The sequence below is a fragment of the Anomaloglossus baeobatrachus genome, chromosome 5 (genome assembly GCF_048569485.1).
Source record: "Anomaloglossus baeobatrachus isolate aAnoBae1 chromosome 5, aAnoBae1.hap1, whole genome shotgun sequence".
NCBI classification, from domain to species: Eukaryota; Metazoa; Chordata; class Amphibia; order Anura; family Aromobatidae; genus Anomaloglossus; species Anomaloglossus baeobatrachus.
In genome coordinates this window covers 310075787-310103734 of record NC_134357.1, presented here as the reverse complement: position 1 = coordinate 310103734, position 27948 = coordinate 310075787, and the positions used below count along the sequence as shown (strand labels likewise).

Genomic DNA, 27948 nt, shown 5'->3' with positions numbered 1-27948 from the left:
TAACAAAAAAAAAACCGGAAAGCGAAAAATCGGCCGGTCGTGAAGGGGTAAAAAGAGGCAGCTACATGTTAAAGAGCTGTAATTCCTAAACCCTTACTCCAATTAAAATGTGAAAACCCTCAAATTAAAGCTGAGAATATGCCCTAAAACACATGATTACATAACTGTATATTGAAAATGTTTGGTAAACAGGTAAAATGTCAACACTTGTGTCACTGTCCACATATTTCTGGGCCTAACTGTAAATGAAGTTTTTCTGCCTGTAACTTCCACTAGAGGGCGATAACTATAGAAGGATTTATACAGTTCCCATTAAATTACAAGTGGCAGCAGAAGTCTTTTTGTCATTTTTTATTGCCTTAAAAGTTTAACCAGAATATGTTCTTGTGGGGTAGGAAATACTAGAAAATTCCCTTAAAAGAGTTTTCACAAAATCCACATCATGCTTGGGGTTAGCAATAATTTTATTGATATTATTATTACAGACACTTTAAGAGTTTATATGATTATACTGTATACATGCATATATACAATGGAGTACAAGGGCTAATACTTTATAACATTTGTAAATGCCATTAGCTTAAAATATACAATTGAAATTATATATGTTCATAGAGATTCAAAAGATAACGTTTTTGCCATCTTAATGATATTGGCCTGTAAATACACAGCAAGATTCTTTTGGTACAATGGAGTTGAAAAGTGGGCTTCAATTACGTTATGTAATGTATATACCAACATTATTGGTGTAATCCAGAAAACAGGCTGAAGAATATTTGGGGGCTATCAGTAGGCAAATGCTTCTTGTACGCAGTTTTAAACAATCTCTTCTTATCAGGTTCATATCTGTAAGAAAAAAAAGAAAAAAAAAATCTTCAGCTTACACATTATTCAGTTCACTTGTACTGTTTTTTGGGAATGGTATATTTGTTACATTAAGTACGGTAGTCTCTAACGGTGGACTGAGCAGTGGCCAGAGGGGCATATGCTCCCTCGTTGCAGCACCAGCACCTGTGCAGAGCCTCTAATATGTGTATGTTAGTTTGTATATATTTATGTCTGTTTATATAAATTTTTGTATACATGTCTTCAAATATTGATATGCCTGTATGTGTATGTATCTGTTAGTATGTTTGTGTCTGCATAAGTGTGCATGTCTGTGTATGCGCTTGTCAGCATGTTTACATGTGTGTGTGCATGTCTGTGTGTCTACGTATGTTTCCTTGTTTGCGTATATGTACAGGTATGTGCCCGTCTGCATTCATGTGTATGTCTTCATATGTGTGTATGAGAGTAGATACCAGTGTGTGTGTGTGTGTGTGTGTGTGTGTGTGTGTGTGTGTGTGTGTGTGTGTGTGTGTGTGTGCATTTTTGTGCATGTGTCTGTGTGTCTACTTATGAAAGTGTAAATAAATAAGGAATAACGTTTGGAACGCCATTCTAAGTCCGAACTGGGTGCAAAAACCTAAAAAAACATCACTATGGGGAGATAAGGTATGCACACCAGTGACTATGTAAGGGGAATACATGAAATAGCAGAAACTGCTGTGTGAAAACTGACTTGAAAAATCCAATAGCTATATGTAAAGTGAAAATGTGAAAAATGGAATCTGCATTACTGCCATGAACATATGAATCAAGAGAAATTTAGCTACTGAATTGATCAATGCAATAGAGCCCCAACACTACGCCAAAGTATTTCTCTACGTTGTGGTCCCTAGCTAGTGTGTGTCCTCTCATGCAGTTAAAAAACTTACCGTGTATGGGAAGCTGAGACCCAGGCTATTTATGCGTATGATATGGATTGGCAATAGGTGTGGTTGGGGAGGGTTCACAAACAAAAAAATACTAACAAATTAGGACTTGGATTTTTCAAGTCAGTATTCACACAGCAGTTCCTGCTATTTCATGTATTCCCCTTACATAGTCACTGGTGTGCATACCTTATCTCCCCATAGTGATGTTTTTTTAGGTTTTTGCACCCAGTTCGGACTTAGAATGGTGTTCCAAACATTATTCCTTATTTGTTAGTAGTTTTTCGTTTGTGAACCCTCCCCAACCACACCTATTGCCAATCCATATCATACGCATAAATAGCCTGGGTCTCAGCTTCCCATACACGGTAAGTTTTTTAACTGCATGAGAGGACACACACAAGCTAGGGACCCCAACGTAGAGAAATACTTTGGCGTAGTGTTGGGGCTCTATTGCATTGATCAATTCAGTAGCTAAATTTCTCTTGATTCATATGTTCATGGCAGTAATGCAGATTCCATTTTTCACATTTTCACTCTTACATATAGCTATTGGATTTTTCAAGTCAGTATTCACACAGCAGTTTCTGCTATTTCATGTATTCCCCTTACATAGTCACTGGTGTGCATACCTTATCTCCCCATACTTATGAAAGTGTGTCTGCTTGTATGTGTGCTTTTGTCTGCATGTGTGTGCATATCTGCATGTGTGTCTCTATGTGCCTATTTATGTGTGTGTGTGTGTGTGTGTGTGTCTGAGTGTGTGTGTGTGTGTGTGTCTGAGTGTCTGCAAATGTGTGTGTTTAAGTGCCTGTCTGTGTGTGTGTGTGCCTATTGGAATGTGTGTGCCAATGTGTCTGTGTGCCTGTCTGCATGTATGTGCAGGCCTGCGTGTGTGTGCCTTCATTTGTGTGTATGTCTGTGTGTCTACATATGTGTACATGTCTCCATGCATGTGTCTGCTTGTCTGTGTATGTGTACATCCCCATGTCTGTTTTTCTGTGCACGACGCCTGTGCATCAGATAAACAGACATGGTATCTAAACAAAGAGAGGAGTCTGCTCCAATCGCCCGTTTCATTTCTACCTATAATGATAAATGGCAGGACATGAAAATGATTCTTAAACGCCATTGGAGGATACTTAAAACTGAGCCATCTATTGGGCCTAATCTACCAGATGCTCCCCCCATGACAGCAAGGAGGGCCTCCAATCTACGTGACGCCCTGGTTCATAGTCACTACGTAGCCAGGGTGCCACGTATCTTTGGTGGTGGTGAACCTCGTTGGGGCTTTTTTCCTTGCAGCACATGTATTGCCTGCCGCAATATGATCAGGGCGACCTCGTTCTTTTCTGCTGACGGCGGTCGAGAATATCAAATCCGTCACCACATTACTTGTCGCACAAGTAATGTGGTTTACTATGCCACGTGTGGTTGCAACCTCATATATATTGGCCTCACTACACGTGAGCTACGAGTGCGCACACGTGAACATGTTCGAAACATCATGGCAGCTTCCGATTTGGACTTTGATGACCCATGTCTGACGACACTACCTCGTCATCATAAGGTGAGCCACGGATGTGACCCAACTCACTTCAAAGTGAGGGGCATTGATGTGGTACACCTTGGGATGAAGGGGGGGGATTATAGTAAAACACGTGTCCAAAGGGAATGTGCCTGGATCGTTCGCCTGGGGACCATGACGCCGAGTGGTCTCAATGAGAAACTCAGCTTTTCGTCCTTCCTGTAGCTATGAGATACTATTTAATTATTATTAATTGATTTTTGTTCTGTCTCTCTGGGGGCAACTCATGTGTGTATTTTTCATGTTTTATCACATATGTGTTGTTTCTTTTAAATTTGATTTTAATTTCTGTTCCTTTTCCTTCTTTTGTCCCATTGTGTGACTTTCTACTATAGGCAAATGAATCCGCTTGTGGTCCCATGAACACTAGTGATGAGCGAGCATGCTTGTCACTACTCGGTACTCGCACGAGTATCACTGTACTCGGGCTGCTCGGCGGGGACCGAGTAATCTCGCGATACTCGTGCTTTACTCGTGGTCTTCATTTCTGCATGTTGGCGCTCTTTTGAGAGCCAGCCCTCATGCAGGGATTGGCTGGCAGACCACTGCAATGCCACAGCCCTGTTAGTTGTGGAATTGCAGTGATTGGCCGGCCTGCACAGCGTCACCGAGCCTTTATATAGGCCGGCGCGCTGTGCTCTGCTCACAGCTATTCTGACAGTGAGTGTAGGGAGAGTGTCGCTGATTCAGGGAAAGCTTTGCGGCCCTTTATAGCTTTTTCAGTTGCAGGGCTGCAAACAGTGTGACCAGAAGTCCTTCTCAGGACTATTCTAGTTGTATACAGGCAGGCAGGGTATAGCCAGGTCGGAGTACAGTAGCAGAGTCCTTCTCAGGACTATTGTTGCTATATACAGGCAGGGTATAGCCAGGTCTGAATACAGGCTAGTGACCAAAAGAGTCCTTGTCAGGACTATTGTAGCAGTATACAGGCAGGCAGGCAGGCAGGGTAGTGGTGACCGTATACCAGCCTTCATATCTGGGGCTGGTGTACACAGTGTAAAACAGTCCAGATAGTGTCTGACTTGTCTGTACTGTAATTGTCGCTCCCCAAAAAAACCTGTTAGGTTATTATTGCGTCCGTGCTTGGTTTTTAAAACCGCACGTGTGTGCCTGTTGGTGGCAGCGTACAGGTGCACTGGTGTGCGTTTTTACCAAACTATTATATAACGCACAAGTGTAGTGTATAATACACGTCAGTCAGCAGTGGCTGATAGTGTCAGAGTTCTTAATTTTTGCTCCTAAAACCTGTGTTAGGTTATTATTGCGTCCGTGCTTGGTTTTTAAAACCGCACGTGTGTGCCTGTTGGTGGCAGCGTACAGGTGCACTGGTGTGCGTTTTTACCAAACTATTATATAACGCACAAGTGTAGTGTATAATACACGTCAGTCAGCAGTGGCTGATAGTGTCAGAGTTCTTAATTTTTGCTCCTAAAACCTGTGTTAGGTTATTATTGCGTCCGTGCTTGGTTTTTAAAACCGCACGTGTGTGCCTGTTGGTGGCAGCGTACAGGTGCACTGGTGTGCGTTTTTACCAAACTATTATATAACGCACAAGTGTAGTGTATAATACACGTCAGTCAGCAGTGGCTGATAGTGTCAGAGTTCTTAATTTTTGCTCCTAAAACCTGTGTTAGGTTATTATTGCGTCCGTGCTTGGTTTTTAAAACCGCACGTGTGTGCCTGTTGGTGGCAGCGTACAGGTGCACTGGTGTGCGTTTTTACCAAACTATTATATAACGCACAAGTGTAGTGTATAATACACGTCAGTCAGCAGTGGCTGATAGTGTCAGAGTTCTTAATTTTTGCTCCTAAAACCTGTGTTAGGTTATTATTGCGTCCGTGCTTGGTTTTTAAAACCGCACGTGTGTGCCTGTTGGTGGCAGCGTACAGGTGCACTGGTGTGCGTTTTTACCAAACTATTATATAACGCACAAGTGTAGTGTATAATACACGTCAGTCAGCAGTGGCTGATAGTGTCAGAGTTCTTAATTTTTGCTCCTAAAACCTGTGTTAGGTTATTATTGCGTCCGTGCTTGGTTTTTAAAACCGCACGTGTGTGCCTGTTGGTGGCAGCGTACAGGTGCACTGGTGTGCGTTTTTACCAAACTATTATATAACGCACAAGTGTAGTGTATAATACACGTCAGTCAGCAGTGGCTGATAGTGTCAGAGTTCTTAATTTTTGCTCCTAAAACCTGTGTTAGGTTATTATTGCGTCCGTGCTTGGTTTTTAAAACCGCACGTGTGTGCCTGTTGGTGGCAGCGTACAGGTGCACTGGTGTGCGTTTTTACCAAACTATTATATAACGCACAAGTGTAGTGTATAATACACGTCAGTCAGCAGTGGCTGATAGTGTCAGAGTTCTTAATTTTTGCTCCTAAAACCTGTGTTAGGTTATTATTGCGTCCGTGCTTGGTTTTTAAAACCGCACGTGTGTGCCTGTTGGTGGCAGCGTACAGGTGCACTGGTGTGCGTTTTTACCAAACTATTATATAACGCACAAGTGTAGTGTATAATACACGTCAGTCAGCAGTGGCTGATAGTGTCAGAGTTCTTAATTTTTGCTCCTAAAACCTGTGTTAGGTTATTATTGCGTCCGTGCTTGGTTTTTAAAACCGCACGTGTGTGCCTGTTGGTGGCAGCGTACAGGTGCACTGGTGTGCGTTTTTACCAAACTATTATATAACGCACAAGTGTAGTGTATAATACACGTCAGTCAGCAGTGGCTGATAGTGTCAGAGTTCTTAATTTTTGCTCCTAAAACCTGTGTTAGGTTATTATTGCGTCCGTGCTTGGTTTTTAAAACCGCACGTGTGTGCCTGTTGGTGGCAGCGTACAGGTGCACTGGTGTGCGTTTTTACCAAACTATTATATAACGCACAAGTGTAGTGTATAATACACGTCAGTCAGCAGTGGCTGATAGTGTCAAAGTTCTTAATTTTTGCTCCTAAAACCTGTGTTAGGTTATTATTGCGTCCGTGCTTGGTTTTTAAAACCGCACGTGTGTGCCTGTTGGTGGCAGCGTACAGGTGCACTGGTGTGCGTTTTTACCAAACTATTATATAACGCACAAGTGTAGTGTATAATACACGTCAGTCAGCAGTGGCTGATAGTGTCAGAGTTCTTAATTTTTGCTCCTAAAACCTGTGTTAGGTTATTATTGCGTCCGTGCTTGGTTTTTAAAACCGCACGTGTGTGCCTGTTGGTGGCAGCGTACAGGTGCACTGGTGTGCGTTTTTACCAAACTATTATATAACGCACAAGTGTAGTGTATAATACACGTCAGTCAGCAGTGGCTGATAGTGTCAGAGTTCTTAATTTTTGCTCCTAAAACCTGTGTTAGGTTCTTAGTGCGTCCGTGCTTGCATTTAAAAACCGCACGTGTGTGCCTGTCGGTGGCAGCGTACAGGTGCACTTGTGTGCAATTTCCAGAAACTTTGATATAACGCACAAGTAGTGAATATACACGTCAGCAGTGCACAGCATTGCAAAATGCGCAAGGGCATTGGCAAGGAACAAGGAAGTGGACGTGATGGTGGTGCAGGCAGAGGCCGAGGTCGTGGGCAAGCTCTAATTTCGCCACAACAAAGGGCCACATCTAGTCGCTCGCACGTCCTGTCCCAAATTCTTGGGGACCGCAGCAGTACACCGCTCTTGAACCAAGACCAGTGTCAACAGGTTGTTAGTTGGATAGCGGATAATGCTTCCAGTCAGATTGGCATCACCACAAACACTCTGTCTTCCACACGGTCAAGTGTCAGTAGCCGTGATACTGCACCGCACATTTCTGAACCTGATCCTCCTTCCTACCACCAGGCTGAGTACACGTCCTCCTCGGACATTAATGATCCCACACTTGGACACTCGGAAGAGCTGTTCACGTTTCCATTCACACATTCTGGCCTCTCGCCAGCTCATATTCAAGTGGGTCATGAGGAGATCGTCTGTACAGATGGCCAAATATTTGAGCAGCCACGTTCTCACGAAGTTGGCAACGTGTCTCAACAAGTGGTGGACGATGATGAGACACAATTGTCAGCAAGTCAGGAGGAGGAGCAGGGTGCGGAAGAGGAAGACGACGTGGTGGATGATCCAGTAACTGACCCAACCTGGCAGGAGGATATGCAGAGCGAGGACAGCAGTGCACAGGGGGAGGGAGGCGTAGCATCACAACAGGCAGTAAGAAGCAGGGTGGTGGCCCCAGGCAGAAGTCAGGCAACCGTTCCCCGGAACAACACGACGACACAAGGTGCCTGTACAAATGTTAGGTCTTCACGAGTCTGGCAGTTTTTTAAGTTGGATCCAGATGATTCAAAAAAGGCCATTTGCAACACCTGCCGTGCCAGCATCAGCAGGGGTACCAAAACTAGCAGCCTGACCACCACCAGCATGATCAGGCACATGTCAGCCAAGCACCCGACTTTGTGGGAAGTACAACAGAGTCGAGGAGCAGTGCTTGCTGATGTCACTGCTACGTCTTCGCTGGTTGTGCATGCGAGCCAATCCTCTGTCCATGCTGCCTGCGAACAAGCCTCCTCCACTCCTGCACCTGCAGTTGCCTACGCAGAAAGAACACCATCATCAAGCACGTCCTTGTCCCAGCGCAGCGTTCAGTTATCCATTCAGCAAACCTTTGAACGCAGGCGCAAATACACTGCCAACACCCCACATGCCACAGTTCTAAATGCTAACATTTCGCGACTGCTTGCGCTGGAAATGTTGCCTTTTAGGCTGGTGGAGACAGAAGCATTCCGTGACCTGATGGCGGCAGCTGTCCCACGTTACTCGGTCCCCAGCCGCCACTATTTCTCCCGGTGTGCCGTCCCCGCGTTGCATAACCACGTGTCACAAAACATCACACGTGCCCTGAACAACGCTGTTTCACCCAAGGTCCACCTAACCACAGACACGTGGACAAGTGCTTGTGGGCAAGGCCGCTACATCTCGTTGACGGCACACTGGGTTAATATTGTGGAAGCTGGGACCCAGTCTGAGCGAGGGACGGAACACGTCCTTCCCACACCAAGGTTTGCAGGCCCTACCTCAGTCAGTGTTTCGCCCACACTCTACAGCTCCGGAATGTCATGCTCTTCAGCCTCCTCCTCCTCCTGCGCATCCTCATCCACTGTGCCCTCCACACCAGTCACAAGCTGGAAGCACTGCAGCACTGCCTCGGCGAAGCGGCAACAGGCTGTGCTGAAGCTAATCTGCATAGGTGACAAACCCCACAATGCAGAAGAGCTGTGGACAGCTCTGAAACAGCAGGCAGATCACTGGCTCACACCTCTGAACCTAAAGCCAGGAAAGGTCGTTTGTGACAATGGCCGGAACCTGGTGGCGGCTTTGAGGCGAGGCCAGCTGACACATGTTCCATGCGTGGCCCATGTGCTCAACCTCGTGGTTCAGCGTTTTATAAAGTCATACCCAGAGCTGTCTGATCTGCTGGTAAAAGTTCGCCGCCTGTCTGCACATTTTCGAAAGTCACCTACTGCTTCAGCCGGCCTTGCCGGCTTTCAGCGCCGTTTGCATCTTCCGGCTCACAGACTGGTGTGTGATGTCCCCACGCGTTGGAATTCAACTCTGCACATGTTGGTCAGGATATGTGAGCAGAAGAGGGCAGTTGTTGAGTACCTGCATCACCTAAGCCGTCGGGAAATGGGTCAAACTCCACACATAACACCTGAGGAGTGGAGATGGATGTCAGACCTATGTACCATCCTCCAAAACTTTGAGGACTCCACCAAGATGGTGAGTGGTGATGACGCCATTATTAGCGTCACCATACCGCTACTCTGCCTTCTAAAACGGTCCCTGCTGAAAAACAAACATGATGCATTGCAGGCGGAGCGCGATGAGTTGCAGCAAGAAACAGTAGTGGGTGTGGGTGATAACACACAGCCCAGCCTCGTCTCATCACAACGTGCAGTGGAGGACTATGACGAGGAGGAGGATGAAGACATGGAGCAACTCTCCGGCCAAATTGAGGATATGACATGCACACCAGTCATATCCTCGATTCAGCGTGGCTGGCCAGAGGACAGGGTAGATGAGGAGGAGGAGGAGGAGGAGGAGGAGGAGGAGGAGGAGGAGGAGGAGGAGGAGGAGGAGGACAGCATGTTCAGTCATCTTGTTGGTAAGGCTACTGAAGTCCTGGCTGTTAAGAGTCTGGCGCACATGGCTGACTTTATGGTAAGCTGCCTGTCTCGTGACCCTCGCGTTAAGAACATCTTGGCCGACAATCATTACTGGTTGGTAACACTGTTAGACCCACGCTACAAGGAGAACTTTTTGTCTCTTATTCCCGTGGAGGAGAGGTCAACCAAAATGCAGCAGTTTCGGAAGGCCATACTCACGGAAGTAGGCAAAGCATTCCCCTCACAAAACGCTAGCGGCATAGGTCAGGAATCAGTGGACAACCGAGGCGTACAGCCGAGAGAGGCACAAGTCCAATCCGCCAGAGGTAGGGGAACAGTCTTTAAGATGTGGGACAGTTTTCTCAGCCCCTCACGTACCACAGCCCCTGAGGTGCGGGGTAGTGCCACAAGAAATCCTAAGTTTGCCCAGATGCTGAAGGAGTACCTTGCAGATCGAACAACTGTACTCCGACATTCCTCTGTGCCTTACAATTATTGGGTATCCAAGCTGGACACGTGGCATGAATTGGCTCTCTACGCCTTGGAAGTCCTGGCCTGCCCTGCTGCTAGCGTTTTGTCAGAGCGTGTTTTTAGTGCCGCAGGTGGAATCATTACAGATAAACGCACCCGCCTGTCAACTGAAAATGCTGACAGGCTGACTCTGATAAAGATGAACAAGGGTTGGATTGGGCCAGACTTCACCACACCACCAGCAAATGAGAGCGGAATTTAAAGTTTGCCATGTACCTCCACTCACCCATGGGTACACTTCTCGACTTTGGATAATCGCTGGACTGCTCCTCCTTCTCCTCATGCGCCATCATGATGACCGTTACAATAGTTAGGTCTTTGTTTCAGGTATACCCCCAGTGGTAAATTTTTTCGCCCATTCTTTGCAGAATGGACATTACAACGACAGGAGACCCGCTCCTTTGCAATGGGAACAATGTTTTGAGGCCCTCATGCACGTCTCTACCCAGGGACAACGTGGAGCCTCCCAATTTTTGGCTGCCCTGCCTAAGGGCTATACTGAAATACACCCACTTCCTTAAAATGGACACTTAATGTTTTGAGGCCCTCATGCACGTCTCTACCCAGGGACAATGTGGAGCCTCCCAATTTTTGGCTGCCCTGCCTAAGGGCTATACTGAAATAGACCCACTTCCTTAAAATGGACACTTAATGTTTTGAGGCCCTCATGCACGTCTCTACCCAGGGACAATGTGGAGCCTCCCAATTTTTGGCTGCCCTGCCTAAGGGCTATACTGAAATACACCCACTTCCTTAAAATGGACACTTAATGTTTTGAGGCCATCATGCACGTCTCTACCCAGGGACAATGTGGAGCCTCCCAATTTTTGGCTGCCCTGGCAAAGGGCTATACTGAAATACACCCACTTCCTTAAAATGGACACTTAATGTTTTGAGGCCCTCATGCACGTCTCTACCCAGGGACAATGTGGAGCCTCCCAATTTTTGGCTGCCCTGCCTAAGGGCTATACTGAAATACACCCACTTCCTTAAAATGGACACTTAATGTTTTGAGGCCCTCATGCACGTCTCTACCCAGGGACAATGTGGAGCCTCCCAATTTTTGGCTGCCCTGCCTAAGGGCTATACTGAAATACACCCACTTCCTTAAAATGGACACTTAATGTTTTGAGGCCATCATGCACGTCTCTACCCAGGGACAATGTGGAGCCTCCCAATTTTTGGCTGCCCTGGCAAAGGGCTATACTGAAATACACCCACTTCCTTACAATGGGCACTTCAGGTTTACAGGCCATCATGCACGTCTCTATCCAGGGACAATGTGGAGCCTCCCAATTTTTGGCTGCCCTGCCTAAGGGCTATACTACAATAGACCCACTTCCTTACAATGGGCACTTCAGGTTTACAGGCCATCATGCACGTCTCTATCCAGGGACAATGTGGAGCCTCCCAATTTTTGGCTGCCCTGGCAAAGGGCTATACTAAAATAGACCCACTTCCTTACAATGGGCACTTCAGGTTTACAGGCCATCATGCACGTCTCTATCCAGGGACAATGTGGAGCCTCCCAATTTTTGGCTGCCCTGGCAAAGGGCTATACTGAAATAGACCCACTTCCTTACAATGGGCACTTCAGGTTTACAGGCCATCATGCACGTCTCTATCCAGGGACATTGGTGAACCTCACAATTTTGGACTGCCCTGGCAAAGGAAAATACTACAAAGACTCACTTCCTCAAAATGGGCACATTAGACTCAAGAGGCCTTCATGTACGTCTCTTCTCAGGGACATCGGAGTGCCACACAATGTTTTCACGTAAAATCTTTCATGTATTAATCTCAAAAAGTAACATACACCAGCTCTATCTCACTATTGGGTATGTGCCCTTAACATTTCTGCCATGAAAAATCATTTTGGGGTCATTTTGGAAGGTTTTCTGGTGATTCCGTAAAAATGGCGTAAAACGCGGACAAAATTGTTCACAGCTGTGACTTTTGAGTGATAAATGCTTCAAGGGGTCTTCCCCATGCTGTTGCCATGTCATTTGAGCACTCTTCTGAGACTTTTGTGCCATTTTTAGGGTTTCTCCATGCTGCCGGGAGGTCATTTCACAAAAATACTCGGGTCTCCCATAGGATAACATTGGGCTCGTTGCTCGGGCCGAGTACACGAGTATCTTGGGAGGCTCGGCCCGAGCTTCGAGCACCCGAGCTTTTTAGTACTCGCTCATCACTAATGAACACTATTTAATATATGAAATATCTACTCTGGTTATTGAGCATCCCATATCTGGAACAGGATGAGCGTATATACAGTCTAGTTATACTTCTACATTGTACATCTTTTATTGCACAGATGGAGAGAAGAAGAAAAATGTGAATTTATTACTGTATATCAATCTCTCTCCTTTATATATGTGCTATATATGATGCATATACAAATGACTGTTTTTAATCCATGTGTTTCAGTATGGGAATCTATATTCTGGATTCATGTGTGGACCACTATTTATTTTTCCCATATATGCCCCGTTTTCTATGTGTGCTCATGACTTTGGAGCTTCGTCCCCCCGATCCACATATATCTACTTATATGCAGGGATATAGCGGACTTTACATCATGTTTTCATGATGTTTTCGTTCTGCTTTCACATTTACCTTTGGTGCATTGATGTGGCCCGGTGGTGACGTCGCTCCTGCCATGTTTAGGATGGGCTTGTGAAGCTGGGGACGCCCACTTCCTCACCCACAATAGAGATGTCTGCGGCGCATGCCTCCTGCCGTTCCCTACCTCGCCCACACTGAGGATCTCCCTAGTGGTGGGAGGTGACGTCACGAGTGAGTCACTTCCGCCGGCGAGACCCGGAAGTGGTGGGTGAATGGGGGATGCCCGACGGGACGCATGCGGCGCAGGTGATGGCACTCTCTATCATCTCCGGAGCATATATGGGTGGATTCGGAGGCACGTCTGTCACACACTGCCCCACGAAGAAGCAGCGAAACGCGTTGGGGTCTCCTCCTTCTACCGGACCTCTGCCCTGGCATCTGTCCAAGCACTTCTGCACTTTATTTATGGGTAAGTGTGAAGCCCCTCCAGTGTTGTGTCGGTGCATTACCTTCAGGGACTCCACTCGGCTGGATCTTGTCACAGGTAGGAAATCTTCTATTTGTCGTGACGCCACTCTCAGAATTGCGGTCAGTGGGGACCGCCACTGCAGATTAAGGGATGCCTGGGGCTGATGGTGGGTGCAGTCGGTTGTAATAGCCTCCTGAGAGTGAGGCAAGCCCCAGGGCCCTATGTAGGTGTGTAGAACCACAAGGCGCAGAATAACTCCACACAAGCTAAATGTCTTTCAGGGATTTTACTCACGGAAGGTGGCAGAGTGAGTAACCCGGGCGTAGCTGGGATGAACCAGGCTGGAACCAGGTGTCCTTCAGGCTGACTGATGAGGGTGACTACCGACTCGCCTTCCTTAGCCCTTTGCGTTTTGGGGTAACCCCGACTTTTAGTCCCTATGGGGGTCACCCAGGGAAGTTGCTGATGCCTCTCTCCCCTTCGTTTGGCCCGTTTGCTTGTAGCCTGGACCAGGACACTCCGGCTGCTTGCCTCCTGTGAACTATGGGCCCTAACTGTGGCTACGTGGCTGCGGACTCTGTGGTGTGTTCTTGGGGGTGTGAAGTGCCCCCTCAAGCAGGTTTGGCAAGGAAAGGTGGATCTATCCCTGCACTGGGACCTACTACCCGTTTGGGCCTGGTAACTCCCTAGCAGTCTCCTTACTTCCCACTCCGTTGCTCTCTCTTTAGCTGAAGATGGATTTCGGGTAGCACTACTAGGTGACCGTTCTCCCCCGTCAGTAGCCACTGCGCGGACGCTGTCAGACTGCAACAGCCCCAGGGGTCTGCTCCTGACGTCTGCTCCCCCTGAACTGCACACTGAACCGGCTCACTGCTCCTCCTCTCCTGTTCTTGCCTACGCCACCTAGCAACCAGGCTCTCCACCACACCCCTTGAGTGGAGATGGAGGCTTTTACCCCCTCCACTATTCCAGTGGAGGTGAAGGCTTTGCCCCCTCCTGGGATCCCCAGGGGTCCTCTCAAAGGTACATGTGTGAGACCTGATCACTATGCGCCTGTGTAGTCACACCTCGGTCAGCCTTCTGGATTACCTGTGTTGTACTGTCCCCAGCATGGGTGCAGTACTCAGTGGTGCCTGACCAGGTCAGGGGCGCCACATTCCCCCTTAGTTATCACCAGCACGTCCTCGGGCTGCAAGACAACATTTTGAAATGCATAAAACAGTAAAACATGGTAAAACATTTTAAAACCACCAGGTACCATACATCACCACCCTCCACCCACAAGTCCGTTAACCCACCCAAACCCTTTCAGGAGGCAGGTCACCGGTCCTTTTGGTAACCAGATCTGGGCCATCCACTTCCCCAGACCTTTCCTCCAATCTGCCTCTCCCGTTGGCCGCGCCTTCAGCCACTTCTGGCAGGATGTAGAGGCGGCTTCCAGGGTCTGGTGGTTTTCAGGGTATACCTGGCCTGGTGGATCCGCGCCTTCAGCCTCTTCTGGCAGGATGTAGAGGCGGCCTCCACAGTTGGTGCTGACCAGGTACCCTCTTTGTGGTGGAGAGCCAGGCCCCATAAACAGGCATGCTCTCTGGTTGCAGGTAAGCCAAGGCCCCATAACGGACGTGCTCCCTGGTTGCAGGCGAGCCAGGCCCCTAAACAGGCTGGCTCTGGTGGTGGTACCCTCTGGTGTAACTATTTACACTGCGAGAGTTTGTGGCTATAGCCAGTTCATAGCCTTAAGGTTCATTTCTCACATTAGTTTATGTGGGCACATTGCTTAAACTTGTAAACGTTGCAAAAACTTCAAACTGGTCAAAACAGTAACTTGTTGTACTTCTTACTTTACTTTCCTCTACTCCTCCATACCAGGGCTTGGGCCTGTAGGGCTGCGGCACCTGTTGGTTTCTCGATCTCTTTCATCGTCCGTGGTGGTCTCATCAGTGGGTTCTTTATCTCTATCTCCGTCTTCTTCTGTGTCTGTTTCTTTTGCAGGACTGCTGTAAGGCTTTCTGGTACATGGTGTAACATCCAATGCATACCATCCTCTTTCTCCCTGATGCATTGTGAATTCCACTGTATCTCCCATCTGTAAGTTCCTTCCCGGATGTCCTCTGGGCAAATGGGCTCTAACATCCCTTCTATTCACAAATATGCCTTCTTTCATACCAGGAGCTACTATGAAGCCATATCCACTCTTCAAACTGAAATCCTCTACAACTCCACGACAAAGTGGACCTCTGACCTGGGATTTGGCCCTTCTCAGGAACCGTTTCTCTTCCAAGTCTCTGGCCATGACTTCGTTTTTCTGCTCTGGAGACTGCTGTGCAGGGGAAAGCTTGGTTCTGCTACGGCGCCGTGTCCTACGGGCTGGATTCTGCTGGGCCGTTACTTCACTGCCTGCAGGCCCCCAGGTGAGGTTTCTGGGCAACTCTTCCTCTTCATCCCAGCGGGAATACGGCAGCATCTCTGGCTCGGGGCATGGATCCACTGCTGATGGCTCCGGGGTCAGCTTCTCAGCTTCCTGGCCTCCCCTCCCCCTTAGTTCTTCTGAGCACTCCTGTTGTGGCAGCGCCGGGGATGGGTGGTCATCAGCAGGCCCGGGCGGGGGACTCTTTGGCGTGGTTGCTGCAGAAGTCGCCTTGGGGGTGTGCGGAGGGAGCAGGTACCGATCCACCATCTCCTGTGGGAACTGGGCCTCTAGATCAGCCTTCAGCTTCCAGTATGCAGGGTCCTCTCCTATCAGGGACCTCCTAGCAGGGACTTCCTTAGACTGGGGAGCGGTGTCTGCTCTGGCCTTGCGGGCCGGGGTAAACAGAGGTACATTCTTGTCTTGGCGGGCCGCGCCCTGCATGGCAGCGGCCTGGTCTTGGCGGGCCGCGCCTGACATGGCGGCGGCCTGGTCTTGGCGGGCCGCGCCTGACATGGCGGCGGCCTGGTCTTGGCGGGCCGTGCCGGGCATGGCAGCGGCCTGGATCAGCGTCGCTGTGTCAATCAGGGTCGCAGCTGGAGTCTTAGCGGGCATCACTACTGTGGCCGGTTCTTGGCGGGCCGGGCAGGGCATCGCTGCGGCGGCCTGGATTGGCGTCGCAGCTGCGATGGGATCTGTGCAGGCTGGGCTGGGCGTCGCTGCAGCGATCGGAGCTTGGCGGGCCGCACCTGGCGTGGCTGCGGCCTGGTTCAGCGTCGCCGCGGCGGGCGCCTCTTCGGGGACTACGGGCGTGGCAGCAGGGGTCGGGGCACTCGTGCTGGCAGGGGCAACACTGGACTCACCCATCGGTAGCAGCATCGGGGTCTGAGTCGTCGCCGCTCGGTCTGGCACTCGTCGCGTGGCCCTCTCCTCGTAGGCCTGTACCGCCGTAGCCATCCCCAGGAGCTCCTTGCGTCCCTCGCTGAGCTGCCGTAGAACCCTGGTTTCTAGTTGGTTGCAGCACTGAACAAGCTCTCGGGCCCACCAGGCAGCGGAGCCTGGCTCGGGATCTCTGCATCCAGACGCCATTTCCTCTAACAGCAGGCTTCTGGCTCCCTTTCTGTCCCGACGTCTCTGAACGCCTCCGCTCTCTTCACTTGCGAGGTCAGGACCCTGCAGGGGATCTCTGGGTAGCCACACCTCTTCGTGGGCGGTAACTTCTCCCAGCGCGGGCTGCTGTTGTTTTTCAGCGCGCTTTTCATGGTGGCAATATGGCGGCGCTTCCAATTTTCCAAGCGGACCGCCTAGGCACATGGTCACCTGTCTGAACAGGTCTAGTCCTTATCCTGTTCGTGACGCCAGATGTGAAGCCCCTCCAGTGTTGTGTCGGTGCATTACCTTCAGGGACTCCACTCGGCTGGATCTTGTCACAGGTAGGAAATCTTCTATTTGTCGTGACGCCACTCTCAGAATTGCGGTCAGTGGGGACCGCCACTGCAGATTAAGGGATGCCTGGGGCTGATGGTGGGTGCAGTCGGTTGTAATAGCCTCCTGAGAGTGAGGCAAGCCCCAGGGCCCTATGTAGGTGTGTAGAACCACAAGGCGCAGAATAACTCCACACAAGCTAAATGTCTTTCAGGGATTTTACTCACGGAAGGTGGCAGAGTGAGTAACCCGGGCGTAGCTGGGATGAACCAGGCTGGAACCAGGTGTCCTTCAGGCTGACTGATGAGGGTGACTACCGACTCGCCTTCCTTAGCCCTTTGCGTTTTGGGGTAACCCCGACTTTTAGTCCCTATGGGGGTCACCCAGGGAAGTTGCTGATGCCTCTCTCCCCTTCGTTTGGCCCGTTTGCTTGTAGCCTGGACCAGGACACTCCGGCTGCTTGCCTCCTGTGAACTATGGGCCCTAACTGTGGCTACGTGGCTGCGGACTCTGTGGTGTGTTCTTGGGGGTGTGAAGTGCCCCCTCAAGCAGGTTTGGCAAGGAAAGGTGGATCTATCCCTGCACTGGGACCTACTACCCGTTTGGGCCTGGTAACTCCCTAGCAGTCTCCTTACTTCCCACTCCGTTGCTCTCTCTTTAGCTGAAGATGGATTTCGGGTAGCACTACTAGGTGACCGTTCTCCCCCGTCGGTAGCCACTGCGCGGACGCTGTCAGACTGCAACAGCCCCAGGGGTCTGCTCCTGACGTCTGCTCCCCCTGAACTGCACACTGAACCGGCTCACTGCTCCTCCTCTCCTGTTCTTGCCTACGCCACCTAGCAACCAGGCTCTCCACCACACCCCTTGAGTGGAGATGGAGGCTTTTACCCCCTCCACTATTCCAGTGGAGGTGAAGGCTTTGCCCCCTCCTGGGATCCCCAGGGGTCCTCTCAAAGGTACATGTGTGAGACCTGATCACTATGCGCCTGTGTAGTCACACCTCGGTCAGCCTTCTGGATTACCTGTGTTGTACTGTCCCCAGCATGGGTGCAGTACTCAGTGGTGCCTGACCAGGTCAGGGGCGCCACATAAGCGGCAATCGTAATAGTGACTGACACTTAATTGTTCCTGGTATGGGATTGCTGCGGGCCTATTTATATTTCCCTTGTGGCAGAGGCCCATGGTCTGGGAACCATCTTGTTCTCTGGGACGTCTTTCCTGCACTTATGTATGTCTAACATTCACCATGATTACTGTCTCCTTGTTCTTTATTGATTGTACAATAAATTCTTATTCTGACATTTACAAGGAGTCTGTACATGTTCTTGCTCTTTATATGGGCCTTTTAACACTCCTTCTTTTCCTCTGTTTAAATATGCGTATATGGAGTGGCCATTATAGATTTATTTTTACCCCATCTGATACCCTGAAATTTTGTTATATAACAGTTAGTTAGTTGCTAGTGGTCATAACCATGGATACCCAAGGTTCTGCAATGCCTTGTACATGAGGGAAGCAACATAGTGAATGAGAAGAATTATACTACATTTCTAATTGGAGGTATTTGCTAATATTATTATTGTTACACTTATTACATATCAGGATAGGATCTTGGAGATTGAAATACCCTTTTAAAGACTCTTATCTCTTCTGCTTTAAAGGGAATCTGTCACCAGGATTTTCCCTATAATCTACGGCCACCACCACTAAGCTCTTATATACAGCATTCTAGAATACTGTATATAGGTGCCTATGCCACGCTGTATAACTTAAAAAAATACCTTTATTATACTTATCTAGGGGGGCAGATGGGTCCAATGGGAATTGCTGCTCTCGGCCCGGTGCCTCCTCTCTTCCATCCATCACCATTCTCCTTCTGAGCTCCATGTGTATGATGCATCCTACGTCATCCACACAGAGGCCTCAATGACGCTCTTGCGCAAGCGCATTTTGATCTGCTCTGCCCTACAGAAACGTATAGGCTAGGGCATGTATCAAATGTAAAAATATATGGAAAGTGCCAAAGATATACAGAAACTAAAACAAGTGTCACGACAAATGGAATAAAAAAGTGTGTAAAATTTTTATGACAAAAAATCATAAGTGGGTAATATCTCAATCACACAAAGAAAATTATATGCAAAGTGACACATATAGTACTAACATATCAGTTCTGCTGCACGATCAGGGAAAGAGATACCTATAATAAACAGTTACAATTACAAAGTAACAAAATTCAGCAGATCGCAGGCAGATGAATTAAAAACTTCCCTTTATTTTCATCACTTTAAAAATGGATAGACAGCATCCACAAGGCACAGAGCATCCACAAGGCACAGTTCATCCAACGCGTTTCGATATAACGCAGTGTCGTTAGTTCTTATTCATGGATATATAACAACTAGTACAATACCGCTGGAACACGTTTCTTCTTATAATAAACAGTAAACCGCCAACCAGACTCCAACGTACGTTTCGCATTAAGCTTTATCAAAAGGAATTTTTTTTTCACACATTTTTATTCAGTTTGTCGTGACACTTGTTTTCATTGCTGTGTATCTTTGGCACTTTCCACATCTTTTTACATTTGGTACATGCCCTACCCCATACATTTCTGGATTTGGTTCTATTCCACTCCCTCTCTTTTTTCTGTTTTTATTGTGATTTTATTAACATGTATCAATAAAGATTTATATTTTATTTTCAGTGATTTTTCACCTTTTTGTGTGTATAGACATATTGTAACCCAACAAAAGAAGACCAGACATGGAGATTAATGACAACTAATGTATCACCACAAGAGAAGATTTATACCTTCATGTGTAGGCACAGGGTAGGTTTTAAACAGGGTTTACGATGTTGCGATTGCAGTGAGGCTGGCAGTGGGGATTCCACCAATGCTCATAGAACTGTTCCTCAGACCTCTGTTCCAGACGTTGCAGGTACAGCATGTACTCCTAAGGGAGACACAAGGCTTAGGGTTATAATGCACAGAGAAGATGAAGGTCTCAGGGTTTGTTATTGCAGAAATCAGATTTCTGGATTCTTTAAAGGAAATCAGTACCCAATCCAATCCATGAGCAGCATAAAATGTGACCAGAGATCCTGTTTCCTGTATTGGTTCACTTACTGTGCTTTTTTTTAAATTTTTTGATAAAATTACTCTTATATCTGCTGCATTTTTAATATTCTCATGTCCATATAGAACTTTAGCCAGCAAAGAAATGTACTGAAGGGGGAACATACAGTTTATATCCCTGTCCAGGCTGTGATAGGACAAACCAAAACAGGACAATGAAACACAGCTGAGGAGGATAAGAACCAGAGAGGACAAAAAGGTTAATAGTAACCATAAGCATTAGGACCAAGAGGAAAAGGTTCATAGCTCAGTAGACAGATCAACCAACCACAGAGAAAGAGATCACCAGTTTGAATCCTGAAATTGAGGTATGACACATAGCAATAATTCATCACTGCGAGACCTAGCAAGGCTGCAGCAGATAAAACAGCATCTTATCAAAACTATAGCAAGAAACCCAGTAAGTGGAAAAGTGCTGCAAACAGGGTCTCTGCATTACTATATACTGTTCTTAGACTGGGCAGCATAAAACTGGTAACAAGGGAACTAGTCATTAAGTTACCAACATATAAACTGCGGCCAGCACCTGTATGCCCTTATAAACAGCATTCTAGAATGCTGTATACTGTATATCCCAAAATCCGATTAGTATAACGTAATAACATTTGATTATTCTAACCTACGGGGCAGTCCAGTCCGATGAGCGTTACTGGTCTTGATCTGCAGTCATCCATCTTCTTGCTTTGTATGAAGGACACATCCTACATCCTCCTCACAGTCTACCACACTCTTGTGCAGGCATACACACTCTGTAGAGCAAAGTACTGTAATGCAAATGCGCGGGGAAAGGCCAAAGAGTGTCTGCGCATGTGTACTACAATAGTTTGGTTTGTCCTCAGCATGGCAGAGAGAATTGTACATGTGCAAGAGCGCAATGGAAGTCACTGTGTGGATGACGTAAGAAGCATCATCCACATGAAGCAGGGAAGGAGACCAACAATGAAGGAAGAGTGAAGGCGTCAGATCAAGACAAGCTACCCCTATAGGACCGGACGACCCCTTTGGTGAGTATAATAAAAGGTCTTTTTTTATGTTAAGCAGAGCGGCTTGTGGACTTACTGTATATACACCCGAATGAATAAGAGGTAAAGAACAACGCGCGTTGGGGTCTCCGCATGGAGGTACTCACCCTTATTACACCACTGGCACTTTAGGAGGTATGATGTTGAAGGTCTCATTATTTATAGTCTGTAATATTGAACCACTTGGGTTCTGCTTTATATGCAATTGATAGTATTCTATATGTATGAGACCAGGAACATCTTTGTGTGTTTGTTAATGCCTTGTTCACTCAACCTCTTTTGTATGCAAAAATTATGTGCATCTCTTTTGGTACTGTATAATATTCAACTATTTGGTCAGCACTTTATTATATGTGACAATGGATGGGAAATCATATAATTGAGACCCAACATACACTGCATGCCTTTTTGGGCTGTACCCACTGTATGTCCTGTGATGGTGTCTATATGTATTTCATTGTGTGTCTAAAGGTTCTAAGGGCGGCTTTGCACGTTGCGACATTGCACGTGCGATGTCGGTGGGGTCAAATCGAAAGTGACGCACATCCAGCGTCACTTTCGACATCGTACTGTGTAAATGCTAGATGATACGATGAACGAGCGCAAAGACGTCGTTATCGTATCATCGTTGCATTCACCGACATTTCCATAATGCCGGTGCCGCGACAGGTACGATGTTGTTCCTCGTTCCTGCGGCAGCACACATCGTTGTGTATGAAGCCGCAGGAGCAAGGAACATCTCCTTACCTGCCGCCGGCGGCTATGCGGAAGGACGGAGGTGGGCGCGATGTTTACATCCTGCTCATCTCCGCCCCTCTGCCACTATTGGCCGCCTGCCGTGTGACGTCGCTATGACGCCGCACGACCCGCCCCTTCAGGAAGGAGGCGGGTCGCCGGCCATAGCGACGGTCGCAGGGCAGGTGAGTGCATGTGAAGCTGGCGTAGCGATAATTTTCGCTACGCCAGCTATCACACGATATTGTACCTGCAACGGGGGCGGGGACTATCGCGTGCGACATCGCAGCATCGGCTTGCGATGTCGCAATGTGCAAAGCCCGCCTAAGTCTTTTTAGACCTCATGTGTCAACTTTAAGAATTGCATTAATAAAAAAATGAAAACAAATTGACCTAAAAACACTCCTTTTCTTTTTGCTTTTCTACATGGTTTATGGAGCGGTCTTAGGGGGCTGCCTCCATATTTTTGGTCTGTAGACCCTATTCATACAGTACATAGAAACATGTGCCACAGGTATTTTGTTTGAGCATTATCAAATGATGTATATAAGGTCATAGTGATGGTGGCCGTACTTTATATGGGGAAAACCAAATGACAGGTTTCCTTTCACCATTGTCATGATAAAATTACAAAAATAATCCCTAAAGAGACATTATTAATGATAGAAAATGAGTGCATAGTTCTGGTAACTTTAGTGCATATTAACTATGTAATAGTGTAGTTGATTTTAGCCTTAAAACTGTTTGATCCTGTTCATTTGGTTTGGGGTCAAGACCAAAACTACAGGTTGTGCCTGATGTCGCTGCTCATCTACATTCATTGAAGAGGGCTAAGGCTGCTTTCACACATCCGGTTTTTCCTGTGCGTCACAATCCGGCGCTTTGCAGAAAAACCGCAACCGTTTTTTGCCACCGGTTGGGTTTTTTTTGCATAGACTTTCATTAGCGCCCTATTGTGCCGCATGGGGTTGCGTTCGGTCCGGTTTTTGCCACATGCGGCAGATTTAGCCGATGCGGCGGCCAGATGGAACGTTGCCTGGCACGTTTTTTTGGCCGGCCGATGCGGCGCGATTTGCAATGCATGCCTATGGACGCCACATGCGGAGTCCTGCGGCAAACACCGCATCCGGCCGCCGCATGCGGTTTTTTCCACTGCACATGCTCAGTAGCCTGCAGCAAGCGGCAAAAACCGGACGGGCCGCATGTCAAAAACGTATGCAAAGGATGCGGTATTGTCGCTGCATCCGTTGCATAGGTTTTAGAGCCGGATTGGCCGGCTCTGCTAAAACCGGATGTGTGAAAGCAGTCTAAGCTACAAATCAGGACACAGGATTGACAAGAGTGCTGCAGCTTCTTGTAAAAAAGCTTTTTATTAACTCCAAAAAGTCATTTATGGGATAATGTCTAAGTATTTGTGGACTATACTTGTGTATGTTCAAAATGAAATCATGGACATTGCTTAATACAAGTTGGCATCCATAGCTTGACTCAAAGATTTATCAGATATCACTGTTAAGTATGTTGCCATTTAAAGTATATTATTGCGCATTTTGCAGTAACAAACTACTGTGGTGCTAATGGCACCAACACCTATGCAGAGAGACAGCTGTGACACTCAGTAATAGCTCAGGGGGAAAATAATTGCATTACACATACCCAGCAGTCACATTGTATTAGGATCAACTTTTACATAACTCATTGCTGTTGTAATAGTTAATCTCACATGCATCATCTCATGTATAAATGGAACATAATCCAATTCAGTGTTTTCATGGTGTCTATCCATGACATGGTGTTGAAAGAAATGTGGCAATACACGACGTTAAAAAGTTTTAAGAAAATGTCAAGCAGTACATTAGATTGAATTAATATCTGATTTCAGTGACTCTGTATTTCCTAGCCCAGGGAAGTCAAACACTATTTAGGTTTACTTCATTATTTTCATCAAATTTGAAGATAATTATTAAAATGGAAAAACATGTCTACAGCACCAAATAAAATAAAAAGGATCCTACTAAATAAACAAAGCTGATGTAATGACAGTGGTGGTCAACATCAGTGGCACCCCTAAATGTTGAGTACACCGTGTAAGATAAAAGATTTTGTGAAACTGCTATCACGTACTGTATATACATATTTCTTATATAAACTGTGTATTGTGGCATAGTTTTTGTTAAATAAATAATGACAGTGTAATTTGTCATATGCTGTTGTCCATCTGACTGTAGCATGTTGGTGGGTTCCTGAACTTTGCCGGTGGACTCACCAGGATTCTGGATTAGGTCAACATATGTTTTTCATTTTAATTAAAATGTGTGTTGTGACTGTGGGTGCATCATAAAATATGTTTGACATTCATATAGTGTGGGGTCTACTCTGGGGGTGCCATTCATACATTCTAAGGACTAATGTGTGGGTCAATGTGTAGGGGTGGCATAGGGCAGCAGCCATGGGCAAGGACAAGCCCCTGTGTCCAGGCAGTGTTTCTCTTCTGGGCTGCACCCAGGCCACTACAACAGTGCAATTAATGACACCACAACCCCACTTCTCCAGGGTTCATTTAGACAAGAAGTCCAATATAATTTTCAACAATCTTTTACTTAGGAACTCACAGTGTTTAAGAATCATACTTCCTGCGGATACAAAGCTTCAAGATCACAGGCTGGTTACAGTTTATAAAAATAGCAACAAAAAGAGGATAATATCCTCCAAAAATTAAGTATTACTCACAGCAAGTTGGGCTGCAGTGTTTACATCACCCAGGCCAAAAACTAATGCTCTACCAGGATACAGCTAAACCCCCACTAAAGTGGAAGTGACTCGCCCACCCCAGGGCTATGGGACACCCGGCGCCGGGCCGGACTAGTCCGGTGGTAGTCAGTGGTGGCTGGGCCCGGCTCCGTGGCCCTGGTGGGTGTCAGTAGAATATGTGGCTGACGACTTTAAGTTTGTGTTCGTGACGCCACCTGTGGTATGCGGCTATTAAGCCGCCGCTGCTGTGTAAGGCCTCCGGGGTGATGAAGTGGCAGCAATGGTGATACTGCTCCCCACAGGTGGAGCGGTACCCCGGGACACAGTTGGTGCTTGTGGAAGTCTATGGTGTTGTGTGACTAACACGGTGCAGGGCCGACAAGCAATGAAAGAAACAGGCACAAACGGTAGTCTCTTTACCTTCTCCTCTTTTACTCGGCAGAAGTTTAGTCCAGGGAGACCGTCACAGATGGTAAAGATGGTCCGGCCGGCCTGGAAGTGCCTGGGGTGATCTTTGGCCAGTTGAGTATGAGGCCTACTCCATAATCTTTCTTTGCTGTTTTAGGACACTGCACTTTGGGTTCGCAATTGCCCTCTTGCTGCTGGGACTGGTGGTTCGTCCCTTTTTCTGTGTGGTAGACTGCGCAGGCCCTCTCTGGTGCTTCTCTGCTGGAGTCCACACCGGGCCCTTGGGATGCAGCTGTACCTTCAGATTACTTCTGGGCCAGGGGGCTTGCAGCTCTCCTGCCCTCCGGATTCAGCTACCAGGGATGGATTTTATGCCCTGGCAACCACAGACTCCGATGTCCGAGTCTCTTCTGTGCCTCTCTGCACCTCTTGCTTCACTGGGCCAAGCTATCCCAGCTCTAGGCCCCAGTTCTACAAGGCAGCACTACTCTCCGTCTGTCCTCTTTCACTCCTGTCTACAGACTAACCACTACTTCCTCCCTCCAGCCAGACTTAAGGAATCCTCCCTGAAATTCCAGGTTCAGAGCTCCCTCTGCTGGCCGGAGGGAGAACTGTGTTGGGTGTTAACTTACTGGCCAATAGATCTCCCAATTACCTCCAGGCTCAGCATTAACCCTTTGGGAGGGCAATGCTGTTGTGGCGACCAGGTCCTGGGGCGCCAAACTCCCCCTTAGTTAAATTCAGTACTCCCGGACTGTAGAAACAAACATGACATGTTAGAACATTTCATCCCATTATGGGAGGCGCATTACTTGAACGTTACAAACTTAAACATTACTATAAGAGTCCAGTGTGGCTCCCTGCCGGGTGTCCATTACACTGCTCCATGGGGGACCCGCCGCGATCAAACCCCCAACGTAGGCTCTGGGCGTGCGTCAGAGCATTGATGACCCCACTCTATGCACGCCGGACGGGTTTTTCTTCAGGGGTATTGAGCACACTGGTGCTAACTATGAACAATTTAGGTGTTGGCCACCCATAGTCCAGTGGCCCAATTGTCCATTTTCGCAATCAAAGAAAAAAACATTTTGTACACAACATTACAGACATTTCGCTTAACTATTTACATTCTAATAAGTACTCTTTCTTTTTCCCTTATACAGTTGACTCTCTATACCTTGGAGGGGGTTGTCCCCGAGTGCTGCGTTGAGACCTGCGTAGCTCTGGTGTTTGCCCCTGACTACTTGGTGTGTCTTCTACCTCAGCACTACAGGTAGGCCTAACCCAGATAGGTAAGCGTGATGATTGCCTATGTGGTCTAAGAGTCGCCAAGGGTATGACAGGTTCACCACTGACAGGGGGTTGATCCTCCTGTTCCACTGCTGGCGTTTCATCTCGTGTTGGAGCGGACGGTTCTTTAGGTGGATCCGGAACCTCTTCTGTTTCTGGCTCGACCATCTGCGGAAACGTCAAAACTGGTACCACTATGGCATTGTTTATTCGGGTCCAAGTTTTGGGGAATTTTCCAAGGATTGTTTGGATCATCTCCCCCTCTTTCTCTTGACTTTGGGGACTTCCTTGTACTTCTTCCATTTCTCTTTGGATTCTGCACCGTTCAGGGCACGCTTTCAGGCGGTCTCGAGAGACTGCTTGATAAGTCTTGCCTTCATCCTTGCTTATGAGGCATACCTTACTGTTGTCAAAGTTGGAGGGGATCAGGTAAGCAGGGCTGCAGTTGGTCGAATTTACCGGGATATGGTTGTACAAGTCTACCAGATCTGGTAACTTTTCTGGCCATTGGTTTCTTTCTTCCAAAGGTAGAGTCTTGAGCATATCAATAACCACATGGTTCATCTTCTCGCACAATCCATTGGTTTGGGGGTGGTACGGTGTGGTTCTGATTTTCTTACAACCGTACAGGTTACAGAACTCTTGGAACACTTCTGCCTCGAATGCAGGACCCTGATCAGTCAGTACCCTTTCAGGGTAACCGTGAGGTCGACAAAAGTAGGCCTGAAATGCTCTCGCTGCTGTTCTGGCTGTCTGGTCCTTCACGGGCACTACTACCAGGAAACGAGAGTAATGGTCCACAATGGTGAGGGCGTACACATAACCTGACCGGCTTGGTGTTAACTTCACGTGGTCCAGAGCCACCAACTCCAGGGGCTGCTTCGTGACAATTGGCTGTAGGGGAGACCTCTGGCTAGCATCATCTTTCCGCCTCAGGTTACACGGACCACAGTCTTGGCACCACTTCTCGACTGTTTTTCTCATGTGCACCCAGTAGAACCGATCACGGAGTAGGGCCTCCAACTTCTTCCACCCGAAGTGTCCTGCATTATTATGATAAGCTGCTAGGACCATTGGAGCATCCCTCTGCGGAACCACTATCTGCCAGACGAGTTAATTCATTCGCCAGTTGACATATCTCTTACAGACCTTGCCTTGATAGGTGAACAGCCGTCCCCTCTCCTTCCACAACTGCTGGGCTTCTTCTGGAGCATCTGGGTCAAGATGAGTCTCAGCTTGTGCTAGCTTTTCTTTGACCAATCGCACGGCCGGGTCACCGTTCTGCGTCTCTTCCCAATTATGGTGGAGTAATGGGTTGACCGAGACTTCGTGCTGGCTCGAGCGCTTCACTCCTACAGCATGCTCACACTGGGACACACCTTGGTGATGGAAAGCCGGTAACTCTATCTCTTCGAGTTCATCCAGGTCTTCTCCAGACTCGGGTAAGTGAGGCATTCTGGACAGCGCATCAGCATTGTTATTCTTCTTGCCAGCCCGATACTTGATGGTAAAGTCAAAGTTAGACAGCCGGGCCATCCATCGCTGTTCCAACGCACCTAACTTGGCTGTTGCCAGGTGTGTCAACGGATTGTTGTCCGTGAAGATGGTGAACTTAGCCGATGCCAGATAGTGCTTGAAGCGTTCAGTCACTGCCCAAACAATAGCGAGGAACTCCAGCTTGAAGGAACTGTAGTTTTCTGGATTCCTTTCTGTGGGCCGTAGCTTC

General features: G+C 47.7%; 1 protein-coding gene across 1 annotated transcript in view; it reads right to left on the bottom strand.

The window, feature by feature from the left end:
* Nucleotides 1-446: 446 nt before the first annotated feature.
* The window catches only part of C5H17orf67 (chromosome 5 C17orf67 homolog), a 52785-nt gene continuing 25283 nt past the window's right edge, over nucleotides 447-27948 (bottom strand). Inside the window, exons 3-4 of the mRNA XM_075347515.1 lie at nucleotides 19692-19834; nucleotides 447-846 (exon numbers count right to left, since the gene is read on the bottom strand). Of these exons, the coding sequence (XP_075203630.1) occupies nucleotides 19718-19834 (117 nt within the window). The 3' untranslated portion in view covers nucleotides 447-846; nucleotides 19692-19717. The remainder of the gene's footprint in view (nucleotides 847-19691; nucleotides 19835-27948) is intronic.